The sequence below is a fragment of the Lutra lutra genome, chromosome 10 (genome assembly GCF_902655055.1).
Source record: "Lutra lutra chromosome 10, mLutLut1.2, whole genome shotgun sequence".
NCBI classification, from domain to species: Eukaryota; Metazoa; Chordata; class Mammalia; order Carnivora; family Mustelidae; genus Lutra; species Lutra lutra.
In genome coordinates this window covers 99,051,205-99,071,660 of record NC_062287.1, presented here as the reverse complement: position 1 = coordinate 99,071,660, position 20,456 = coordinate 99,051,205, and the positions used below count along the sequence as shown (strand labels likewise).

At 36.3% G+C, this 20,456-nt stretch overlaps 1 protein-coding gene across 1 annotated transcript; it reads right to left on the bottom strand.

Annotated features, from left to right (window-relative positions):
- Window positions 1-2,207: 2,207 nt before the first annotated feature.
- On the bottom strand, window positions 2,208-11,066 carry LOC125078816 (olfactory receptor 4A16-like; the record flags this gene model as incomplete). Its single annotated transcript, XM_047692015.1, has 2 exons — window positions 10,163-11,066; window positions 2,208-2,218 (listed from the first exon to the last, which is right to left on the bottom strand). Coding segments are annotated over exons 1-2 (912 nt in total), but the record flags the coding sequence as incomplete, so codon positions are not given.
- Between the last annotated feature and the right edge of the window lie 9,390 nt (window positions 11,067-20,456).

The following is a 20,456-nucleotide window of genomic DNA, read 5'->3' as shown; positions in this document are numbered from 1 at the left end:
AAGAACTGGCATGATATATTCAGAGCACTAAATGAGAAAAACATGCAGCCAAGAAAACTATATCCAGCTAGGCTATCATTGAAAATAGAAGGAGAGATAAAAAGCTTCCAGGACAAACAAAAACTGAAAGAATTTGCAAACATCAAACCAGCTCTACAGGAAATATTGAAAGGGGTCCTCTAAGCAAAGAGAGGCCCTAAAAGTAGTGGATCAGAAAGGAACAGAAACAATATACAATAACAGTCACCTTACAGGCAATACAATGGCACTAAATTCATATCTCTCAATAGTTACCCTGAATGTTAATGTGCTAAATGCCCCAATCAAAAGACACAGGGTATCAGAATGGATAAAAAAACAAAAACCATCTATATGTTGCCTACAAGAAACTCATCTTAAACCCGAAGACACCTCCAGATTTAAAGTGAGGGTGTGGAAAACAATTTACCATGCTAATGGACATCAGAAGAAAGCTGGAGTGGCAATTCTTATATCAGATCAATTAGATTTTAAGCCAAAGACTATAATAAGAGATGAGGAGGGACACTATATCATACTCAAAGGATCTGTCCAACAAGAATATCTAACAGTTTTAAATATCTATGCCCCTAACGTGGGAGCAGCCAACTATATAAACCAATTAATAACAAAATCAAAGAAACACATCGACAATAATACAATAATAGTAGGGGACTTTAACACTCTCCTCACTGAAATGGACAGATCATCCAAGCAAAAGATCAACAAGGAAATAAAGGCCTTAAATGATACACTGGACCAGATGGACATCACAGATATATTCAGAACATTTGATCCCAAAGCAACAGAATACACATTCTTCTCTAGTGCACATGGAACATTCTCCAGAATAGATCACATCCTCGGTCCTAAATCAAGTCTCAACCATTATCAAAAGATTGGAATCATTCCCTGCATATTTTCAGACCACAATGCTCTGAAGCTAGAACTCAATCACAAGAGGAAATTTGGAAAGAACCCAAATACATGGAGACTAAACAGCATCCTTCTAAAGAATGAATGGGTCAACCAGGAAATTAAAGAAGAATCGAAAAAATTCATGGAAACAAATGATAATGAAAACACAATGGTTCAGAATCTGTGGGACACAACAAAGGCAGTCCTGAGAGGAAAATATATAATGGTACAAGCCTTTCTCAAGAAACAAGAAAGGTCTCAGGTACACAACCTAACCCTACACCTAAAGGAGCTGGAGAAAGAACAAGAAAGAAACCCTAAACCCAGCAGGAGAAGAGAAATCATAAAGATCAGACCAGAAATCAATGAAATACAAACCAAAAAAAAAACAATAGAACAAATCAATGAAACTAGGAGCGGGTTCTTTGAAAGAATTAATAAGATTGATAAACCCCTGGCCAGACTTATCAAAAAGAAAAGAGAAAGGACCCAAATAAGTAAAATCATGAATGAAAGAGGAGAGATCACAACGAACACCAAGGAAATACAGACAATTATAAGAACATACTATGAGCAACTCTATGCCAACAAATTTGACAATCTGGAAGTAATGGATGCATTCCAAGAGACATATAAACTACCACAACTGAACCAGGAAGAAATAGAAAGCCTGAACAGACCCATAACCAGTAAGGAGATTGAAACAGTCATCAAAAATCTCCAAACAAACAAAAGCCCAGGGCCAGACGGCTTCCCGGGGGAATTCTACCAAACATTTAAAGAAGAACTATTTCCTGTTCTCCTGAAACTGTTCCAAAAAATAGAAATGGAAGGAAAACTTCCAAACTCATTTTATGAGGCCAGCATCACCTTGATCCCAAAACCAGACAAGGATCCCATCAAAAAAGAGAACTACAGACCAATATCCTTGATGAACACAGATGCAAAAATTCTCGCCAAAATACTAGCCAATAGGATTCAACAGTACATTAAAAGGATTATTCACCACGACCAAGTGGGATTTATTCCAGGGCTGCAAGGTTGGTTCAACATCCGCAAATCAATCAATGTGATACAAAACATTAATAAAAGAAAGAACAAGAACCATATGATACTCTCCATAGATGCTGAAAAAGCATTTGACAAAGTACAGCTTCCCTTCCTGATCAAAACTCTTCAAAGTGTAGGGATAGAGGGCACATACCTCAATATTATCAAAGCCATCTATGAAAAACCCACCGCAAATATCATTCTCAATGGAGAAAAACTGAAAGCTTTTCCGCTAAGGTCAGGAACACGGCAGGGATGTCCGTTATCACCACTGCTATTCAACATAGTACTAGAAGTCCTAGCCTCAGCAATCAGACAACAAAAGGAAATTAAAGGCATCCAAATCAGCAAAGAAGTCAAACTATCACTCTTCGCAGATGATATGATACTATATGTGGAAAACCCGAAAGACTCCACTCCAAAACTGCTAGAACTTGTACAGGAATTCAGTAAAGTGTCAGGATATAAAATCAATGCACAGAAATCAGTTGCATTTCTCTACACCAACAACAAGACAGAAGAAAGAGAAATTAAGGAGTCCATCCCATTTACAATTGCACCCAAAACTATAAGATACCTAAATATAAACCTAACCAAGAGGCTAAGAATCTATATTCAGAAAACTATAAAGTACTCCTGAAAGAAATTGAGGAAGACACAAAAAAATGGAAAAATGTTCCATGCTCCTGGATTGGAAGAATAAATATTGTGAAAATGTCTATGCTACCTAAAGCAATCTACACATTTAATGCAATTCCTATCAAAGTACCATCCATTTTTTTTCAAAGAAATGGAACAAATAATCCTAAAATTTATATGGAACCAGAAAAGACCTCGAATAGCCAAAGGAATATTGAAAAAGAAAGCCAAAGTTGGTGGCATCACAATTCCAGACTTCAAGCTCTATTACAAAGCTGTCATCATCAAGACAGCATGGTACTGGCACAAAAACAGACACATAGATCAATGGAACAGAATAGAGAGCCCAGAAATGGACCCTCAACTCTATGGTCAACTCATCTTCGACAAAGCAGGAAAGAATGTCCAATGGAACAAAGACAGCCTCTTCAATAAATGGTGTTGGGAAAATTGGACAGCCACATGCAGAAAAATGAAATTGGATCATTTCCTTACACCACACACGAAAATAGACTCAAAATGGATGAAGGACCTCAATGTGAGAAAGGAATCCATCAAAATCCTTGAGGAGAACACAGGCAGCAACCTCTTCGATCTCAGCCGCAGAAACATCTTCCTAGGAACATCGCCAAAGGCAAGGGAAGCAAGGGCAAAAATGAACTATTGGGATTTTATCAAGATCAAAAGCTTTTGCACAGCAAAGGAAACAGTGAACAAAACCAAAAGACAACTGACAGAATGGGAGAAGATATTTGCAAATGACATATCAGATAAAGGGCTAGTGTCCAAAATCTATAAAGAACTTAGCAAACTCAACACCCAAAGAACAAATAATCCAATCAAGAAATGGGCAGAGGACATGAACAGACATTTCTGCAAAGAAGACATCCAGATGGCCAACAGACACATGAAAAAGTGCTCCACATCACTCCGCATCAGGGAAATAAAAATCAAAACCACAATGAGATATCACCTCACACCAGTCAGAATGGCTAAAATTAACAAGTCAGGAAATGACAGATGCTGGCGAGGATGCAGAGAAAGGGGAACCCTCCTACACTGTTGGTGGGAATGCAAGCTGGTGCAACCACTCTGGAAAACAGCATGGAGGTTCCTCAAAATGTTGAAAATAGAACTACCCTATGACCCAGCAATTGCACTGCTGGGTATTTACCCTAAAGATACGAACGTAGTGACCCGAAGGGGCACGTGCACCCGAATGTTTATAGCAGCGATGTCTACAATAGCCAAACTATGGAAAGAACCTAGATGTCCATCAACAGACGAATGGATAAAGAAGATGTGGTATATATACACAATGGAATACTATGCAGCCATCAAAAGAAATGAAATCTTGCCATTTGCGACGACGTGGATGGAACTAGAGGCTATCATGCTTAGCGAAATAAGTCAATCGGAGAAAGACAACTATCATATGATCTCCCTGATATGAGGGAGAGGAGATGCAACATGGGGGGTTAAGGGGGTAGGAGAAGAGTAAATGAAACAAGATGGGATTGGGAGGGAGACAAACCATAAGTGACTCTCAATCTCACAAAACAAACTGAGGGTTGATGGGGGGAGGGGGGTTTAGGGGGTGGGGTATGGACATTGGGGAGGGTATGTGCTATGGTGAGTGCTATGAAGTGTGTAAACCTGGTGATTCACAGACCTGTACCCCTGGGGATAAAAATATATTATGTTTATAAAAAATAAAATGAAATTTAAAAAAAAAAGAGAGATTTTAAAATTTTATAAAATTTTTCCAAATTTTAAGAGTACTGAAAACCTAATGCAGAATTATGTTATATTCAGAACCGGAAGATTCAGTTGTCATTAACATCAGTGCAATTCCAACATAAAAATGCTAACATCTTTTTTTAAATTCCAGTAAAATTAACACAGTATTCTATTGGTTTCAAGTGTACAATATAGTGATTTGGCAATTCTATACATTCCTCAGCTCATCACAGTAAATGTAATCTTATTCCCTTCACCTATTACACTCATCCTCCTACCCGCTTCCTTCTTGTTACCACCAGTTTGGTCTCTACAGCTAAGAATCTTTTTGATTGTCTCTTTCTTTTTTTTTTTTTCCTTTCTTCTTCTTTCCTTCTTAAGTTCCACATATCAGTGAAATCATATGGTGTTTGTCTTTCTCTGACTGACTTTTTTCACTTGGCATTATACCCTCTAGTTCCATTCATGTCATTGCAAATGGCAAGAGCTCATGCTTTTTTAAGGCTGAATGATATTCTTCTGTGTGTATGTGTGTGTGTCCACACAACTTTTTTATCCAGTTGTTGCTTCCATAATTTGTCTATTGCAAATAATGCTTCAATAAACATAGGGGTTCATGCATCCCTTTGAATTAGTGTTTTTGTAATGGGGGGTGGGTGGGTAAAATACCCAATAGAATGATTACTGGATCACAGAGTAGTTCTACTTTTAATTTTTTTTAATATTTTTATTTATTTATTTGACAGACAGAGATCACAAGTAGGCAGAGAAGCAGGCAGAGAGAGGAGGAAGCAGGCTCCCGCTGAGCAGAGACCCTGATGCTGGGCTTGATCCCAAGCCCCTGGGATCATGACCTGAGCCAAAGGCAGAAGCTTTAACCCACTGAGCCACCCACATGCCCTACTTTGAACTTTTTGAGTAACTCTATACTGTTTTCCACAGCAGCTGCACCAATTTTCATTCCCAACAAATGTGCACAGAGGTTCCTTTTTCTCCACATCCAACACTTATTGTTTCTTGTACTTCTGGTTTTAGCCATTCTGACAGGTGTGAGGTGATATGTCATTTTGGTTTTGATTTGCATTTCCCTGATGATGAGTGAAGTTGAGCATCTTTTTGTGTGTGTTAGTCTTCTCTATTTCTTCTTTGAATAAATGTTTGTTCATATCTCTTGCCCATTGTTATTTGGATTATTTGTTTTTGGGGTGTTATATCACTTCTTTATATGTTTTGAACACTAAGTCTTTATTGAATATGTCACTTACAAATATCTTCTCCCATTCAGTAGGGGTTGCCATTTAGTTTTGTTGATTATTTCCTTCACTGTGCAGAAGGTTTTTTTTTTATTATTTTGATGTAGTCCCAGTAGTTTATTTTTGCTTTTCCTTCCCTTGTGAAGGAGACATATCTTAAAAAATGTTGCTATAGACAATGTCAGAGAAATCATTGCCTTTGCTCTCTTCTAGGGTTTTTATGGTGTCATACTCACATTAAGGTCTTTAATCCACTTTGAGTTTATTTTTGTGTACAGTTTAATAAAGTGGTCTGGTTTCATTCTTTTGGATGTAGCTGTCTAGTTTTCCTGACAACATTTGTTGAAGAGACTGTCTTCAGGGAAGACAGGGAAACCCTTTGTCAAGGATTAGTTGACCATATAATTGTTGGTTTATTTCTAGGTTCTCTATTCCGCTCTATTGAAGTATGTGTCTATTTTTGGGTCAATACCATACTGTTTTCATTGCCACAACATTGTAGTATATCTTGAAGTCAAGGATTGTGATACATAGTTTTGTTTTTCTTTTTCAACATTGTTTTGGCTATATGAGGTGGTCTGTGGTTCCACACAAATTTTAGGATTCTTCATTCTACACTGTGAAAAATGTTGATATTTTGATAGGGATTGTATTAATTCTGTAGATTGCTTTGGGTAGTATATACATTTTAACAATATTTGTTCTTCCAATCCATGAGCACAGAATGTCTTTCCATTTCTTTGTGTTATTTTGAATGTCTTCATCAAAGTTTTATAGTTTTAAGAGTACAGGTCTTTCACCTCTTTCGTTAAGTTTTTTCCTAGGTGCCTTAATATTTTTGGTGTAATTGTATATTGAAACATTTTCTTAATTTCTCTATCTACTGCTTCATTATTAGTATATAAAATGCAACATATTTCTGCAATGATTTTGTATCCTGTGACCTTACTGAATTAGTTGATCAGTTCTAGTAGCTTTTTGGTGGAGCCTTGAGGGTTTTCTGTATAGAATATCATGTCATCTATAAATACTGAAGGTTTTACTTCTTCCTCTCCAAATTACATGACTTTTATTTCCTTTTCTTGTCCAATTGCCATGACTAGTATTTCTAGTATATGTTACATAAAAGTGGTGAGAGTGGACATCCTTATTTTGTTCCTGATCTTAAGGGAAAAGCTCTCAGTTTGAGTATTATATTAACTATAGGTTTTCTATATACGGCTTTCATTATGTTGAGGTATGTTCCCTCTAAACCTACTTTGTTGAGAATTTTTATCATGGATGGATGCTGTACTTTGTAAAATGATGTTTATGCATCTATGGAAATGATTATGTGGTTTTTTAATCTTTTCTCCTGGGGATGTGATGTATCACATTAATTGATTTGTAAATATCAAACCATTTTTGCAATCCAGGAGTAAATACCTCTTGATGCTGGTGAATGATTTTTTTTAATGTATTGTTGGATTCAGTTTACTAATATTTTGTTAAGGATTTTTGCCATTTATGTTCATTAGTCATATTGGCCTATAGTTCCCTTTCTTGTGGTATCTCCATCTGGTTTTGGCATGAGGGTAACACTAGCCTCAGAGAATGAACTGAGAAGTTTTCCTTATTGTTCTATTTTTTAAAATAGTTTGAGAAGAATAGACATTAGCTCTTCTTTAAATGTTGGGTAGGAAAAAAAATAAATGTTTGGTAGAATTCACCTGTGAAATCATCTGGTTCTGGACTTTTTTGGGAATTTTTTTAAGACTTTATTTATTTTTTTGACAGACAGAGATCACAAGTAGGCAGAGAGGCAGCAGAGAGAGAGGAGGAAGCAGGCTCCCCGCTGAGCAGAGACCCCAATGTGGGGCTCGATCCCAGGACTCTGGGATCATGACCTGAGCCGAAGGCAGAAGCTTTAACCCACTGAGCCACCCAGGCGCCCTTCTGGGAATTTTTTGATTACAGATTCAATTTCATTGCTGATAGTGTGTCTGTTCAAATTTTCTATTTCTTTCTGATTCAACTTTGAGAGGTTATTTGTTCCCAGGAATTTATCCACTTTTTCTAAGTCGTCTAACATATTGACTTGATTTTTCATAATATTCTCATAATACTCTGTATTTCTGTGGTGCTTGTTGTTATTATCCTCTTTCATTTATGATTGTGTTTGTATAGATCCTCCCCCCATCTCTCTCTCTCTCTCTCTCTCTCTCTTTATGAGTCTGGCTAAAGGCTTATCAACTTTGTTGAACTTTTCCAAGAATGAGCTCCTGCTTTTACTGATGTTTTATTGTTTTGTTTTGTTTTGTTTTGTTTTTTAGTGTGTGTGTTTATAATAGTTTTTGTTTTTATTAACTTTTTTATTTTAACTCCAATATAGTTAACACACACTGTTATATTAGTTCCAGATGTACTATATAGTCATTCAACAATTCTATACATCATTACTCAGTGCTCATGATGACAAGTGTATTCTTAAACTCTTTCACCTACTTCAGCCATTCCCCCAACCACCTTCCCTCTGACAAGCTTTGTTTTAAATGAGTACCCTCAGTTAATTTTATTTTTTTCAACAAGAACATTTTGCTTGAAGCATATTTGAGAATACATGGTTCTAAAAGATATATCTATATGTCTGTGTGGGTGTGTATATATGTATATATATGTATGTGTGTGTGTATATGATATATGTTATATAATTATAATTATATATGTAATTCCTCCTGAGAAAAAATAGAATACACATTTCCTTCAAGTACATACAGAAAAACTCCCTGGTTAAAACCCATAAAGAGGTACGCCTGGGTGGCTCAGTGGGTGAAGCCTCTGCTTCTGGCTTATGTCATGATCTGAAATTCCTGGGATCAAGCCGCACATCAGGCTCTCTGCCCAGCAGGGAGCCTGCCTCCTCCTCTCTCTCTGCCTGCCTCTCTAATTGTGATCTCTCTCTCTCTCTGTGTCAAGTAAATAAATAAAATCTTTAAAACACATAAAGAGAGACATAATAAATATTACAAATTTAAGAAGACTGAATCAGACCATATTTCTGCTCTAATCTTTATTATTTCCTTCCTTCTCCTTGTTTTGGGTTTTGTTTCTTCTACTTTTTCTAACTCTTCTCAGAGATTATAAAATTTAAAAGTGAATTGCATATATTATTCAGCATGCATGAAAAATACTTAATGAAAATTTAAAATAAAAAAAGCTCTAAAGTCATTTTTTTTTAGTTAGAAAACTCTTACAAAGCATAGATAATGTTCCATATTACAATGAAAGTAATTCCATTTTATTCCTAGGTTGCAATGTTCCAGGGTTTACTGCAGATGGGAAAACCTGTTACTGGTATTTTTACATAACAGTGAAAAACAAAATCTTGTTTATATTAAAGCAAATCACTACTAAGTCTGTAAGTACAAAGTATTTCAGTTGAATACAACTTTGGGGGAACACACTATTAAGCAAAATAATGCATTTCTTTACCCAGATCTTCAGTATCATGCAGACAAAATAAGCAGTTCTATCTACTCTTTGAAGAACGGTAAATAACGTAAAAAAAAGCTAATGAGGAATAGCATGAAAATGTTTATAACTTGGATTAGTATGGTTTTCCGTGCTCAAGTCAAGAATTAGAATGTTTTCATCATTAGCCATCCCATACAGTTTCATCCCAACCTGTGAAAACATCCAACATTCAATTTAACAAAATTACTCATCGACAGTGTCTAACACAAACACAATATCATCTTCCATATAAATGGTATTGAAGTGCAAAAGCATAAGCATTAACCTGAGGAACAGAAATAATCTTAAAGACAGGATGCATAACACAGCTACAGAAAGTTGTCATGTTGATAGAACATGCGGATAGAATAATGAACATTAAAATTTAGAAGGCACTCCTTTGGCTCTAGTAATTTGTAAGTATCTAAGTATTAGCCAAATTGCTTTCTCATTAATTTGGGTGATAGCAAATTTTCAAAGGTAGCTTCTTTTTCACATTTTAAATTTAAAAGCTCTTGTTTCTGAATTCTCGTTTCAGTATGTCAAGAAAAATAAGACTACAGAGTGAAATTAATTTTATTTTTTCTTACAATAGGACAAATACCTGTGCCTTTTATTCATCCTCCAGAATTTACTGATTAGATTGATTCTTTTTTTTTTTTTAAAGATTTTATTTATTTATTTGACAGAGAGACAGATCACAAGTAGGCAGAGAGGCAGACAGAGAGAGAGGGGGAAGTAGGCTCCGTGCTGAGCAAAGAGCCAGATACGGGACTTGATCCTAGGACGCTAGGATCATGACCTGAGCCAAAGGCAGAGGCTTTAACCCACTGAGCCACCCAGGCGCCCCCTGATTAGATTGATTCTTACCTCAAAAGACAGTTTATTCTACTTTTTGATGTCTTTGTATAAAATTTTAAAAAAAATCTCTAGAGAATCCATTGAATTGCTTAAATATATTGTTAGAATTTATTACCTTTTTCTTGCTTTATAATTAATGGGGGTTCACTGTAGGTGACACAGTCTTATTCTTTCTTTGGTTAAATTGTTACACCAGAATTTTTTCATAGCATTTTTCATCTCTGAATTTCTCAAAGTGTATATTAAAGGATTTAACATGGGGGTGATCACTGTATAAACCAGAGTTATGGATTTATCAATGGGAAAGTTGGAAACAGGTCTAACATACATGAAAATGCAGGGAACAAAAAAGAGGACAACCACTGTGGTGTGGGAACTGCAAGTAGACAAGGTTTTGCGCCTCCCTTCCAGACTGTGGCTTTTAAGAGAATTTAGAATGACTCCATAGGAGATGAGCAGAAAGATAAAGATGACCATACAGATTGCTCCACCATTGGCAACCACAGTGAGGCCTATCAAATAGGTGTCAGTGCAGGCAAGTTCTAATAATGGGTACATGTCACAGATGAAGTGGTTGATGACATTGGGGCCACAAAATGGGAGGCTATACACAAAAAGAAGCTGAACCATAGAGTGCACAAGACCTCCAATCCAGGCTGCCACTAACAGCAGGATGCAAACCTGTCGATTCATAACTGTCAAGTAATGCAGTGGCCTACAGATGGCCACATAGCGATCATAGGCCATCACCACCAGAAGGAAGACCTCAGAACCCCCAAAGAGGTGTTCTAGGAAGAGTTGGCCCATGCAAGCTGGGAAGGAAATGGTTTTTCTGTCCCAGAGTAAGTCTATAATCAATTTGGGTGAGATGACAGTGGAATAAACAGCATCCATAAGTGACAGATAAGCTAGGAAGAAGTACATGGGGGAGTCCAGAGAGGGGCTGCCAAAAACAGTCACCACAATGAGTAGGTTGCCCACCATTGTCACAATGTAGATGAGGAAAATCATGACAAATAATGTTTTTTGTCCCTCAGGATCCTGAGTGAGGCCGAGAAGGACAAATTCTGTCACATTATTATTATTTCCCATGTACTCTTTCTCTAAGGCCTGTTTCAGGAACGAGAGCTCAGGAGAACAGGATCTGTAATGAAATCATGAACATGACCATAAATATGTCCATTGTTAAGAGCACATCTTCATCGTTATGTCGTTTTCTACAGCAGTTCACACACAATAAATATTTAATGGTATCTATTGAGTTTTTCCTCCAAAAAGCCTTCCCTTGACAACCCTATTTTTCTTCAGATGGTATTTTTGGACGGCAAGTAAGTTCTTTCTCTAAGTCTTAAAGGAGCATCTACAGAAAAGAATAATCAAAAGCCCAAATATAGTAATAGATTTACATTATATATTTATATTAATTGAATTTATATTTATTTATGTTATATTTTTATTTATATTATTTTATGTATAATACATACTATTGAAACTATGTCAGTTTTTGGCACAGAAGTCAGCAGTCACAACCAAGGAAATGATTCCTGCTCTCCACAAATTTACTTTTGGTAATGGCAATAAACTACACAAATCAGCATAGAGTCAGTCCTTTGAGGCAGTAGTAGTTGCAGTAAGTACCTTTAGAATGTGAATTATCTAGCACCAAAAGTAGCATCTTCTCTGGGACAATTCATTTAATACTATGGTATCCCATTACTAGATGTTCAGACTAGACTTTGACATAACAACTAGACTGAAGTGTATCAAACAACTACAAAATTATTTAGTACATCATTCCCTTTTACAATGACTTGGTCTGATTCTCTATCAGCTTTTTAAGGAGTTGGGAGTTCTCTCCCTTTAATTTTTGCCTACCTCACAATTCTCAACACACATACACTATCTAGATTTTCAGCAAATATAATTGAACTAAGATGAACTGACCTGCAATTTTCACAAATTGTTACATCAGCCCCTGGTATTTTTTTCAAAATTCTTAGGGTAAGCAAGGTAGTGAGGGAGGAAAAATAGATCCTGAAAACAGAGGCAATGGACAATGCGGCATTGTTTTATTTATAGTGCTTCTTAGGTACTGACAGCACTCAAAACTAGAACTTCAGAGGTGCCTGGGTGGCTCAGTCAGTTAAGCATCTGACTTTGGCTCAGATAATGATCTCAGGATTCTGGGAAAGAGCCCCACCTGGAAACCTACCTTGAAACCCACCTCAGGCCCTGTGCTCAGTGGGGAGTCTGCTTCTCCCTCTCCCCCTACCTGTCCCCAGCCCTCATGTGCTCTTACACATCCTCTCTCACAAATAAATAAATAAAATCTTAAGGAAAAAAAAAAAAGAACCTCAGTGCCCAGCTTGCAAAACAACACACTCAGGGGAGAAGTCTAAGCCCAGGGTAAGAAGGCATGTGTTTGAGTCATCTTCTAAATGTAATTACAAGCCTGTATCAGTCTGCTCACTGGAAAATAAAGTGATTGAACTAGGTAATCTCAGAATCCTTTCCAGTCCAACTATCTGTGATAATTTTCGTTTAGCCCCACCTCTTCTATTATATGACATTTTAAACAATTTTTATTATGTTCAATTAATCATCATATAGTACATCATTAGTTTTTGATGTAGTGTTCAATGATTCATTAGCTGCGTGAAGCACCCAGTGCTCATCACAACACATGCCTTCCTTAATACCCGTCACCCTGCTGACATTTTTTTTCTTTTTTCATATTCTTATAATTAGATAAAAATTTCTGAGCTTATCACTGTTACTTAAAAAATGCTATTCAGTGGCAGATGGGATTTGATCATTGCAAAGATCAGATAATGACTATGAGTCTCTTATTCAGTGTACCTATTTAAGACCCAAAACAACCTTGTAGAAAGAACATAGCACAGTGGCAAATAATGTGGACTCTGGAGCTGCACTGCCTGTGTTGGAATCCCAGCTCCACCACTTCCCATCTAAGCGAACTTGGGCAACCTAATCTCTCTGGGTCTCAGTTTCATGATTTTTAGAATGGGGATGACAATAGTTTCTACCTCCTAAGGTTATTGTTGTATTACAAAGAAATCACCTAGAACATGCCTGGCACCTGGTAAAAGCTCGGTAAATTATAGTATTATTAATGTTCTTGAATCTTTCACTATTAAATTGCATCAGAAAAAATCATCTGGATTTTTGTCAGTTTGACAAGAATTATAGACATAGTCTTGGATAAAAAGAGAATAGTGCATCCATAACTCGTGAACCCCTTTTTTGTGCATAGGATAAGGTTTTATGCCTTAGGAATTACCTATTTTCTTGCATATGTGTAGTAATAGTTATCTATGATGAAATGTGTCTTGCCTAGATGCAAACATAAACCTAGAGGAAAAAATGGCAGAAAATAAGTATCAAATCAGGAAGGAAAAATTATATTTAAGAAATGAATATCCACAGGTTAAAAAAAAAAAAACTATTAATGTGATAAGTAAATGACCTTAGTATTCTTTGAAAAATCTTATTCAGAAAGATCTCCTTTAGTGGGAGAATACTAGAAACCAAACCCCCTGAGACTTATAGGGTCACTCAGGAGGCCTTTGGGGGAATCATAACAATTAAATGCACAGTACTTGTCAGTAAAAGGGGGGGGAAGGAAAAATCAAAAAGAATAAAAACACTCTTTTCCCAGAGCCCTACATCTGATGGTAAGGACAAAATTAAAAGAGAAAAGGATTGTACAGCTACAGATACACCTAAACTTTTGGGTTATTCAATGGTCAGGAAAATCGGAGAATTACTAAACCTCAAATATAGACAAGTTGATTCTATTCCCATGGCCATGCGCTGGAGAAGATTGAGCTTTCCTTAGTAGTCACGTATGACGAATAGTCCACATGCCTCATTCACATGACTATTCCATTTGGTTTAAGAGTTCTATCACTGTTGAAGCTCTAGATTGACAAAGCCACACCTGTTGAAGAACATAAGGTTATAAGGCAGTCTATATCCAGTTATTATTTTTCAGTCCTTACTTTCTTCAGGAAATAGTGTTCTCTTGTTAATCCCCAATGTTGGATTTCACCAGGATAAATCTTCTGTTAGCCAGTTAAATTGCTCACATGTAGAAACTAGGTATTCAGACTATTCTCCACAGATTAAGTCATCGAAGATTTGATACTATAAAAACTGACAGATGGTGTTCCAGGACTTTAATAACTAAAACCATTGAGTTAACATGGCTCTATTTTAAAAATATAATTTACATAGTTTCTTACAGATATGTCTTTAAAAAGGTCAATTAAAATCCCATGGTACAAAAATAATATAGTACTTTATAATTACAGCTTTATGTCTAAGTGGCCAAAATTTACTTACCTGAACATGAGTTTCTTCATGAATATATACAAATATGGTTTCTGTAATAAATTTAAGATTCATACATATCAGCCCACATCAAGCTTCCAGAAGAGAATATTTTTTCCTTTGTATTCCAACATATCTGATATGATATGCAAGTCTTAAATAATCTAACGGTAATTATAAATATTGGCATATTTTGTAAAATATAATAGCCCATGAACCAAAGTTATTTATAAATCCAGTAGTTCACTTTAAACTAAAATAAAGTCTCTTTGAGGTTCTCTCCCTCCGCCCCCCTACCTGTGTGCTCTCCCTCTCTCTTTCCCTTTCTCTCTCTCTCTCAAAAAAAATAAATACTATATGTTTTATCTTTTCCCCTTTGTTATTTGTCAAATGGACCATAAACATCTGTCAGGCTACAATACTAAAACCAAATACATTTATATACACTGGCTAATTTCAGTTTTGCTAGCTTAATTAGGAATTCCTCCAATGAAAATATATGGTATATAAGACACTACCTATAGTTAAGTAAATCACATGAATTTTCATTGAGTATACCTTGGCTGTTTTAAGGACTAACTTCTCGGGTCTTTTCTTTGGTCTTTAAAATCAGTGCTTCCTTCAGTGTGGATAACTGTAGATACTTTGCATATCTGTGTATGACCATAGAACATATAATAATGCATAGTTAATCGATACATCTAGAAATGGTTCCAAGTGGTCACATTTTCCACATTTCCATGCAGGCTTCCCATCATCTCAGTCTTTCAGATGAGTGCAAAACTATCAATGTGGATGTCTAGAATATAAACACACTTAAATACAATAAATATTTACTGTGCAAAGATATTTGAACTACTCACTTGCTGGGAAAATGTCATCAGAGAAAGAAAAAGCTGCTATGTTTGAGAAGTATGCAAAAATTGGCCTAATTAGTAGAAGTTAACTTGGCCAAGCCCTTATCTGCCGATACAAAAACACTCAATTTTTTAAATAACCTTGAACTAGTTACTTGAATGAATCTCTTATTAGGCAGTTATGGTGAGGTACCAAAAAAGTATTTCATTCATGTGTTTGGACATTAATATATCTCTGTGCCTAACAAAACAAATTCTGGAATTTGTTTCACAGAAGATCAATGACTGAGCAATGTCTCACATAGTAAGAGAACTGTTTATCTATTCAGTCATTCAAAACATATTCCTAAGGCTTCTTCCATAATGAAAATCATGTTTCTACCTTTCCCCAGCTTCATCCCAGAGAACCGGAATCTCCCATACGTTTGCACAAGCAATGAGGGATATCTACGCACAGGAAAATATATCAAGGAAACATCTAGGGAATGAAGAGAAACTCCAGCCTAGGCAGATATTTGAGTTGTCAGAAATCTCTTGGGCCATTGTACCAGGAAAATAATCCTTCCATTTATATGCGCAGACACAGCCTAGAGCTTTACACATCACTACTGTTTTCAATGAAAGAGAATGTAAGACCGTTATAGATTAGCTTAATAGAATATTTGGAACAAATTCAAATACAGTAAACTCCTCTGGACAGTTTTCTTTGCAGGGCAATCCCTAGAGAAAAAAAGACTAAGTTTTTGCCAAGAAAGATTAGTCAGGTAGTAGTGGTTAAGCAATGGCCTTTGGCTCAAGTCATGATCTTGGTTCACAGGATGGAGTCCTGTTCCCTGCTTAGCAGGAGTCTGCTTCTCCCTCTGCCCCTCAACCCACTTGTGCTCTCTTTTTCTCTCTCTCAAATGAATAAATAAAATCTTTTTTTAAAAAGTAGCAGACAGTCAAATATGTGAGAAGTCTCTAATTTGAATAGAAAAAAAAAAGATTAAACCAATAATAAATTGTGAGTTTCATATAGCAAAACTAAGTAAGGCAAATCACATTTAACCCAAAGCAAAAGGATAACCAGTGTTGGGTTCACTAATCCAATCATGTCCTCAGCCAAGGAAGTCCTATCTCTAGCTGTTAGCATCTCTACTAAGAGGCCCTGGTCCAGAAGCAGAAGGCTTTAGGATGAGGGAAGCTGCTGAGGTTGAAGCTGAAATTCTTTAAAAGATAGGTAGTCACAGTTCTGTAGGTCTGTGTTGGAATGGATGCAGTTGACCACGACCTGAATCTATGTCAACTGACATTGTAATGACTTTCAGTTCATTAATTCAATCCCTTAATTTTAGTCCAATGTCCACTGAGTGTTTCTACAAGAAACAAATTATTTTCCAACAAGAGCCTGCCTCTACATCAAAACTCCAGGGGCTTCCACTCTTATTTGTTCTCCCACAGCTTACGATGAGCTCCAATGAGCATCTTCATCTCCACATATCTTGAGTTGTGAACTGTATTTTCTATTTCATAAGGAACATCGATAATGAGTGATTAAATACCTGTATGAATCAGTTGAAGATCTTCCTTGCTAAGCCACACGAAAAGTTGCTTTTTTCAGCTTACCTAAATTTATGGATAGCTTTATACTTATGTTAAAGATAAAATTTTAAAAGCAACTAAGCTTTTAATTTAAGAAGTTACAAAAAGAGGAATAAATTAAAGCTGGGGAGGAAGGGGGATGTAATGAAAGAAAAAACAAAAATCAATACAATAGAAAACATAAACAAAATAGCCAAAAGTTGATACTTTCATATTACAATGATAAATTTCTAGCAAAAGTGATCAAGAGAAAATTACCAATATCAACAACTAAAAAGTTGATGAAATCATAAATATGCTTTAGTTTTTGAAATGGTAATAAATGGTTCTTATGAAAAACATCATTATAATAAATTTGATACCTTAAGAAATGGGTAAAATAAAGGAAAAACACAAGCTTTTGAAAAAAGACTAAAAAATAAATCTAAAAGCTAAATACTCCTGTATCTTTCCAAGAAATGGACTGTCCTATTTTTGAAGAATTTTATTTATTTATTTGACAGACAGAGATCACAAGTAGGCAGAGAGGCAGGCAGAGAGAGAGGAGGAAGCAGGCTGCATGCTGAGCAGAGAGCCTGATGCTGGGCTTGATCCCAGGACCCTGGGATCATGACCTGAGCCAAAGGCAGAGGCTTTAACCCACTGAGCTACCCAGGTGCCCCTGTCCTATTTTTGTAAATGGGATTGTGTCATAGAAAACCCTAATGAATCTACACAGATTACTAGAATTAATAAGTGAATTTAGTCAGTTTTTAGTACACAAGATCCAAATAAAATATTAAATTACATTTCTATGTATTCATAACAATTGAAAAATTGCAAAATGTTAAACACCTTTAACATCAGTATCTGAACTCAAATTTACTTAGGAAAAGATAAACAACATCCCTCCATGAAAAATTATAAATATTAACAAAACAACATTTTGTGAACACTCCAATAAATTAATACCTTGTGTTCAGGAACTAGAAAATTCAATATTTTTAAGATGTTATGCACTCCAAAGTGATCTGTAGATTCAACACAATCTATGCGAAACTCCCAGCATGCCCTTTCAGAGATGTGGACAGTTGTATCTCACAACAATAGATACAATATCTTCCATCCCACATGCCCTTCTGTAATGTCACTTTGCCATCAAGTGTGGACTTCCCCACCAAGCATAATCACCTAATTCTCCACCACCTCAAATCTGGGCAGGTTATGCCCCTGCCATGACCAGTAGAAAATGGTGAAAGTGACATGATGCTCGTTTTGGAAGTAGCCTGTAACTGGCTTGACTCCTTTCACTTTCTAAAACTGAGATCTTAGAGCACCATGTAAAAAGTCTGACTATCCTGCTTGTGGTATTGTTTCTAACTGGATAGGGAAAGGGACCCTGTGAGTTCCTTCTAGTCCTCATTTCCAAGACACTTTGAACATGAGTAAAGCTGTGCCAGATCCTGCAGACCCCTCCGTTACCCCTGAATACCACAGAGTGACTTGAGTTCATGACACATGAAGCCAGAAAAAATACCCAGCCAACCTCTACCTGTATTGCTGCTCCACAAAATATTGAGGGAAATTAAAATAGCTGTTATTTTATGTCACAAAACTTTGGAGTCATATGCCATGTAGCAAAAGATAACCAAAATAAAAAGTGGAACCTGGAAGTATGGTGCTTCCATAACAAAATGTAAAGCATGTGGTGTTGGTTTTGGCACCAGAAGTGATGGAAGCTGGAAGGGTGTCAAGGCTTCTGTAAGGCAAATCTTAAAACACAGGAGGAACTGTGCTTGGAGACTGAAGAAAAAGTGACTTGTGTTACCAAGTGCAGCAAAACTTTGACTATCCCTCACCCATAGGAGTGCGGAAAATGGGAAATATCCCTGAATAAGCAGATAGTTTTGACTAAAATTTCCAAATAGAATACTGAAGTGCCAACTGTTTTCTCAGCAGTGTATGGTATGTTGAAGAATGGATAAAGAGAGGTGAATTAAAAGAGGAACTGTTGGGGGCGCCTGGGTGGCTCAGTGGGTTAAGCCGCTGCCTTCGGCTCAGGTCATGATCTCAGGGTCCTGGGATCGAGCCCCGCATCGGGCTCTCTGCTCAGCGGGGAGCCTGCTTCCCTCTCTCTCTCTCTCTCTGCCTGCCTCTTTGTCTACTTGTGATCTCTCTCTGTCAAATAAATAAATAAAATCTTTAAAAAAAAAAGAGGAACTGTTAAGTTCTCAAGCAGAATTCAGGAAAAACATGAAGGGAAACCAGAACTACTGGATTCAAGTAGTTCTTGAATCTCATTCCCAGCCTCTCCAAAAAACAAAAAGGTCTGAAAGCGAAAAACGGTACCAAAATAAATATAATCTCAAAGTTGTAGATATAAGACCCTAGTGAACACTTCAGAAAGATTTAAGGTATGTCTAATAGTCTCTTAACCATAAAAAAAGTTGTCTAATATATAAGGGTGTTATCAAACGGACTTCTTTCAGCCCAAACCTGAGAGGAACTAGTCTCAAAGTATTTCTGGGTGAGACCCTTATATAAACTTTAATGAAAACATATAGAAATTTTTAAGATAATTGCACAGAAGGAAGCACATGGCCTTTCCTTGTAGACCAATACCCTTGGTTATATTGTCCACTCTCAAATTGTATGTAGGGCATATGGAAGAAATATCATGTTTCTAGTTTATAGAGTTTCTTTTTTTAGTCATAAAATAAAATTTTATTATTCATTTGTTTATCATTTATGTACTTATTTATTTATTTATTTATGTTTTCCCACCTTTATTAAAATATGATTGATATATAACATTATATAAGGTTATGATGTACAACAAAATGATCTGATATATGCATATATTGCAAAATGATTACCACAATAAGGTTGGTTGATACAACAGCACCTCACAACTAAAATTTTTAGGTGGAATGAAAGCACTTAAGATTCACTCTCTCAGCAACTATTTCTATAATAAATTGTTGTTAACTACTGAACCCTGCTATACATTAGCTCCCCAGAACTTACTCATCTTATAGCTAATACTCTTTGACAAATATCTCCCATTTTCCCCCACCCTTCAGTTCTTGACTTCTATACATGGGATTTTTAAATTCCACACATAAATGAGATCATAGAGTATTTCTCTTTCTCTGTCTGACAATTTCATGTCAAGAGAAAGCAAAGAGAGAGAGAGAAATCTCAAAGTCTCTCATGGTGTTGCAGTTGGTAGGATTGTCTTCTTTTTGATAGCTGAACGACTTTCTCTTATATTCTCTTATATACACATTTTCTTTTTCCATTCATCCATCAATGGATGGTTAGGTTGTTCCAAAATTGGCTATTGTGAGTAATACTGCCATGAACTAGGAGTGCAGATATCTCCTTGAGATGCTGATTTCATATTCTAGGATATACTCACAGAAGGGGCATTTCTAGACCATACTGTAGCTTTATTTCACTTTATTGAGGAATCTCCATGCCATTTTCCACAGTGGCTGAAAAACTTTACATATCCAACAACAGTGAACTAGGGCTCCCTTCTATCTACATCCTTTCCAGCACATTATCTCGTAATTGTTTGTAACATCCATCCTAATAGGTATATCCCATTGTGGTTTTGATTTGCATTTCTCTGATGATTAGTAACGTTGAGCACCATCTCATGTTCCTCTTGACCATTTGTATGTCTTCTTTAAAAAATATCTATTCAGAC